The 6,000-nt window shown below is 44.7% G+C and overlaps 1 protein-coding gene across 2 annotated transcripts in view; it reads right to left on the bottom strand.

Moving 5' to 3' along the window:
* Positions 1-483: 483 nt before the first annotated feature.
* The window catches only part of Efhc1 (EF-hand domain containing 1), a 38,753-nt gene continuing 33,236 nt past the window's right edge, over positions 484-6,000 (bottom strand). Inside the window, 2 exon segments of one of the 2 annotated variants that reach the window (NM_001122947.4) lie at positions 484-721; positions 2,233-2,467. In NM_001122947.4, the coding sequence (NP_001116419.2) occupies positions 650-721; positions 2,233-2,467 (307 nt within the window). In that variant the 3' untranslated portion in view covers positions 484-649. 2 annotated transcript variants of the gene reach the window in all.

Here is a 6,000-nt window from a genome sequence, read left to right as displayed (position 1 = left end):
GTCTAACATTCCTTCTGTTCTTAAGCCTTCTACATCTGTACTAAGCTTTTCCAAAGAATCGGAAAAGGAACTGTGTATGCCGTGCTGTGGTATGAGTGAGCATGTATGCGTGAACAGGCAGAGTCTGTAAGCTGGAAAGGAGCTGAGGACTCAGCCTCGGGCTGTTGGTTGCAGGCTCGGGACACAGGAAGTTTGCATCTGAAGGCTGGAGGAGGCCATATGGTAGTTTAAAGGCAGCTGGGCGGAGGGCTCTCTTACTCAGGGGTAAGTCAGTTTGTTTCTACTCAGGCTTTCAGACTACTGATTGGGGTCTCCTTACTTTAAGGCCTATTTTACTTACCTGTCAATTCAGCTGTTAACCTTATTCGAAGCACCCTCACAGACATATCAGGAGAGTGCCTGATGCATTCAGGAACCCCCTGGCGCCTAAAGTATAAAAGTAACAATCACGGTACCCCTGCCACTCCAAATAAGGCACCGGTCTCCGATTCTTTAAATATTAATTTATTTTAGACTTGAGTAATCGTGAAATAGAAGAGTGGGGGGGGGGGGGGAGAAAGACCCCCTTCCGGGGTGATTTAAAGGCTTGTGTGGTGGATTTCTCAATGTTGGTTCAGTGTCAAAAATGTATTCAGTTCTCTCGTTCGGGTCAGTCCGAGAAAGCTCGAACAAAGTTATAGTAGTTAATCCTGCCTTCTCCATGGGTGCACAGCCTGATCAACTGCAAAGGGATAAAGAGGATAGGTGAGTCAGGCTAACTTCGGCTTAACAGCAGAGCTCACTTACGCTTACGCAGAAAGAGCTCAGCTTTTGCCAACCCAAACAAAGTTCAGCCTTTATATCCTCAGCTGACTCCAAAGTGATCCAGTGATCCTGAAGGTAGGTCGGACATTAAGCCCCACGTTATACACAGTGAAACCACAGTGGTGCTCTCCATATTTGTAGGGGCGCCCTTATCATCACAGCACTTTTCCTCTTTTATCTTTTGAGGCGGTCTCTTAATTTGGATCCTTGGTTAGCCTTGAATTCATGATCCTCCTGCCTCAGCATCTCAAGTGTTGAGATTGCAAGCATGTACCAGCAGACCCAGCTTCAAAAGACTTTTATCCCTGCATTCAAATAGCAACTTTTGCTCCCCTACCCCAAAACTAAACACCCTTAAATCCTAGGCTCCTGCTGATGCAGCCAAAGAGAAGGATCTGGTTGTATATCCCTTTAAATGTCCCCTGGACTCGACAGTGCTGGGTAAGTCATAGGTGTTGGTTGTCTTTGTAAGACATGCAAAGCTCCTCACCCACCCCACCCCCCACTCGCCCCACTTCGCAATGGCTGTGCTTCCTCTATCATGTCTGCTCCCCTGTCACACAGTGTGACTGACTTGGAAATAGATAAGGGGAGGGAAGAAAAAAAGATTAAGCCTTGCTGTCAACTGAATGGCTTAAGAACTAAATGGGTATTTAGCCCACATGAACAAGTACTTCTCTCTATCCTTCTTTAGCATTCTGTCTGTCTTTAAAAAAGACCAAACAAAACCCTGCATCCTAACCTAGTTACTTAATCAAAACCATTTCCTAAATGGACCTTAATTTCCAAACATTTCCTCTTGCTTGAAGTTCTTCAAGAAGGTCAGTAGAGCTTCCATGTTCTTAACCAATGAGCACGTCTTGGTATTAAGCTAGAGTCTTGGTCAAGGTGGGGGGACATTTTTCTGACCTCCAGGGGGCTCCTGGCTTATGGGATTTGTACAAATAAAATAACACTGTTATTTAGCAATCCGGAGACTTCTAAGAAGAAAACGTCTGTGTCTTCTCTTCCTCTCTAGCTAGCCATGCTATTCCTAGAGTCATTGCTGCCCTGGGCCGTGGTCCTATCAGCTTCGGCTCCCATGCTAGTCCCTGCTGATGAACTGGCACTGAAAAACCTCAAAGCCTGCAAACATCCTGTACAATTCACTGATCTTGGCAGCGGCTGCCTCAGGATTACCTATACTGCCTCCCATCCCTTACATGCTAGTCTACATCTGTCCCTAGCCCCATCTTAAGAGACACCCAGCAGCAACAATCAGAGAAGGAAGTCGATACCGTGATATGGGAAATCCCATCCTCAGAATGGAACAGGAGATCTAATTCTTGTAACTCTTGAGGAAGGAATGAGCAGCCCTCAGCCTGTCCAACCAGCCCAAACCACAATTCACACTGACCACGACTCACACTGACCACGATTCACACTGACCTCCTTAATCAACGAGTCATCGACTGGGACATTAAGAGTTTCGCAGACTTTAAAGAACGTCTCTTTGTCCACATATCCCGATTCCTCCTTGTCGTATACTTGGAACCTTTCCCGGAGGTTGTCTTTGCATGAAATGTCCTTCAGGTGCATCTGGATTTTTTCTATCAGTTTGTCCAGGCCCTGTGCCTTGAGTTCCTCTGTAGCCAGTGCCTTGGTTTCTTCTGTAGCTTGCTTGCTGTAGGGAAGGAAGGAAATGGTTGGATGTATATTCATTCTTGACCAATCTTAACCTCAGTGATCAAAGCGCTTATTTGGTGAACTCTGGGAAGCTTCTAACAACAACAACAACACCCAGTTGTAACACAGAGCTGACAGGTAGCTACTAGTGGCTGACCTCTCCAACTTAAGGACAGTGTTTGAATGGTCTCCCTTCTTGTCATCTGTTACATCACCCCACCACAGCGAGCCAGGGCTCATATACCTCCATTCCCAATTTGCTATTATTGGGACCACGTTTCTCTCTTTCTACTGCTGCCTACTAACATTACCCCATCCCAATCCAAGTGCCTGAGTACTTAGAAGCGATGCCTGTAACTACGCCAACAGGAATCTCTCACAGTCTTAACATTCCCTGTTCGGTTTTGCTGAGTCTTGTGAAAGGCCATCTGTGGGAGTTTAGAGACTGCTCTAGGGGACAGGCAGGAGTGTAAGCTTCAAATTACTGAGAGATTAGCTATAGAGCATCAGAAAGAGGGATGTCTGTCCCTTCACAGCATGACCACGGGAAGTAGAGGCTCAACTTGTATTTCCTCTGAGCACTAAGCTTGTTAGAAAACTAAGGAGTGTTGGCACCTGTAGCGGTAAACATTACAAAAGGATGCAGGGCACCAGGCACCAGCCACAGGACCTCCTGTTACTCTCTGTCCCATCTCCATGGCTACCCCTGAATCCTTGTTTATTTCCTACCACAGGTGCCAACAAAGACTCCCATCATATTCCTAAATCCTTTCAGAACAAAACACACACACACACACACACACACACACACACACACACACAGAACATGTTTTTTAGTGGTGAGAAAACAGACTTGACGATATTGTGACATAGTCCAGATACCATGTCAGAGGCAAAACCAGAACTTGTGTCCCCTCCCATTTCCCTCCTATTGAGTCCCCTCCCTCCTGATCGAAAACCCTGACTGCACCGTTTTCTTCTCCGTGCATGACATTCAGGAGTTTCACCGCTGAAACCTCACTACTCTTTATAACTCAGCTCTGGTCACATTGGTTTTAACGTGTTCTTCGTGTGAGATTATGCTCAAACATCAGGAGGAAGGTGCCTGAGTCCTCAGAGCCAGAGTTAGAAGGTTCCTGCCTGGGAGCAGCTCTTGTCCTTAGGATTGCGCATCAAGCCCTCTACTGCTGAGCTAGCTCAACACCCCTACTTCCCCTTTAACCCGAAGCTGTCCTTGTGGGACCTGGGAAGGTAAAAACAGTGAAATCCTTCTAGCTTTTTTTCTTTTTCTTTCTTTTTTTTTTTTTTTTTTTTTTTTTTTAGTTGAGACAGAGTCTTACTATGAAGACCTAGCTGGCCAAGACCATGGAGATGAGAATGGCCTTAATTCATAGAGATTGCCTGGCTCTGCTTCCTGAGGGCTGTGATTAAAAGTGTGTGCCACCATGACCAACTCCTAGCCACAGAAAGAAAGAAAGAAAGGAAGAAAGAGAGAGAGAGAGAGAGAGAGAGAGAGAGAGAGAGAGAGAGAGAAAGAAAGGAAGAAAGAAAGAAAGAAAGGAAATTCAGCCAACACATCCTGAGAACTAGCTATGGGCTTCATGGAGCCGTAATTCCCCAGACTGTTCTCAATAGCCTATGTACCCAGAGGCAGCAGCTGAGGTAAGAACTGTAGACTCAATCAGGAAATGCAATAGTGGCGTAGTCACCAACTGCACTGCACAAGGAAAATGTGTTTTGTGAGAGACTGGGAGCACCTGAGTGTCTTCAGAGTGCCAGCTTTTGTGTAAAACTTACAGAAGTATAAAAAATACACATTTGAATTGTCTGTGTAAAGTAACTCTAGGAAACTACAAGTAAACACAAAAAGACGTGTTGTGGGTGCGGGGAGCTCAGCAGCTAAGAGCACTTGTTCTTGTAGAGGACCTGACTGTTGCTTCTATCGTCCACACAATTTGTAACTCCAGTTCTAGGGGATCCAGCCCTGCCTTCTGGCCTCTGAGGGCACCAGGTACTCATGGGATGCATATACATACACACAGCAAGTCAGACAAACAAGTATCTGAAAACACATAAAAGCCATGGGGCTGGAGAAATGGCTTAGCAGTTAAAATTGCAGGCTCTTCTTGACATGGATGGAGAATGTCTACATTTAGCAGCTCACAGCCACCTGAAGCTACAGCTCAAAGGAATCCAGCGCCCTCTTCTGGCCTCTGTGGGCCCTGCACTCAAATGTGCAAACCCTCACTGACACATACACGAAAATAAAATGTTTTTAAAATTAAGACGTAGTCACCTGTGAAACACATGAGAGAAGCACGTGGGTGGAAAATGTGAGCGTAATGTTTACTCAAAGCCTCAGACTATTGGTGTTTCATACAACACTCTATGATAACTGAAATGCTCGTCATAGTTTGCAGAAGCCAGGAAGCAGCATCCAAGGGGAATTTTATATGCCTATTGAACAACAAGTATTAGAAATCGTCTTCTCTGGTTTATGAGGCGTTCCCACATGGTTGTGTTTACTTCACCTTGGATAGCCTCTGTTTTATTCTCTCTGTTTTGTCGTCCTTGTCATTCTCATTTCTTTTTAAGACATAGTCTCATGATGTAGCCCAGGCTAGCTCTTATCTCCAAGTCCTCCTGGAAAAGCTTCCAAGTGCTGGTATTATAAGCATGTACCAACATACTAGTTTACTCCCTTAAATTTCAAAGAGATACTATTTTTATAGCAAGGTAAAAATCAGTAAGATGTCATAAAAATCCTCCAGTATAGAAATACTCCCTTAGTCACTTATTACAGAAACAGACCATGACTATATGATTCATATATACTAAAATGTAAGCCAATAGGCAGGGGGCTATTTAGTGACAGAAGATACTCAAACCTCCATCGTTCACATGCTTTCAGGAGACGGGGTCCCCGGCCTGTCACATATCTTAATATATATAATCGAAGTTATGGCGGGTAAGGATAATCCTTCCCTGAAGAGTCTAGATACCCATTTCCCTTAGAGCAGCAGTGGGAGTACCCAGTCCATGTAGAAGAAATGGGTTGGATAGGAATGGGTAGCAGAGCTTAGCTCAGTGCCAAAGCCCCGTATGGCGACCTGTGTGGAGGTAGGGCTTCCTCTCTGAATGGCTTGTGTTGCTTTCCTTCATAGATGGTTTATATAACACTTTAAAATGTCCTGCATCATTCCTCTTTCAAAACTAATCACCACACACACACACACACACAGTTTTTCCGAATATCAGCATATCATTCAGACATTCTGAAATGAGTATTTCCCTAAAACTAGTTTATTTTGTAGTTCTGTGAAGTTCCTCTTTCACAACTGAATCTGCCTATCATTTAGTTTCCTTCATACAATGAATTTAAATTGCTTCAAAAGTCATGAGTTTTTGTTGTTGTTTGGCAGGGCGAGGGGGCTTGGATTTCAGGGGAGATGTGTTTAAGGCCAGAGCTCTTCTCAATATTTGATTTGTTTGGACTCATGTAGCCTAGGCAATGAGATGAGGAAAAGAAAA

The sequence above is a fragment of the Rattus norvegicus genome, chromosome 9, assembly GCF_021556685.1.
Source record: "Rattus norvegicus strain SHRSP/BbbUtx chromosome 9, alternate assembly SHRSP_T2T, whole genome shotgun sequence".
Taxonomy (NCBI): Eukaryota; Metazoa; Chordata; class Mammalia; order Rodentia; family Muridae; genus Rattus; species Rattus norvegicus.
This window is presented reverse-complemented; position numbering and strand designations above follow the sequence as displayed.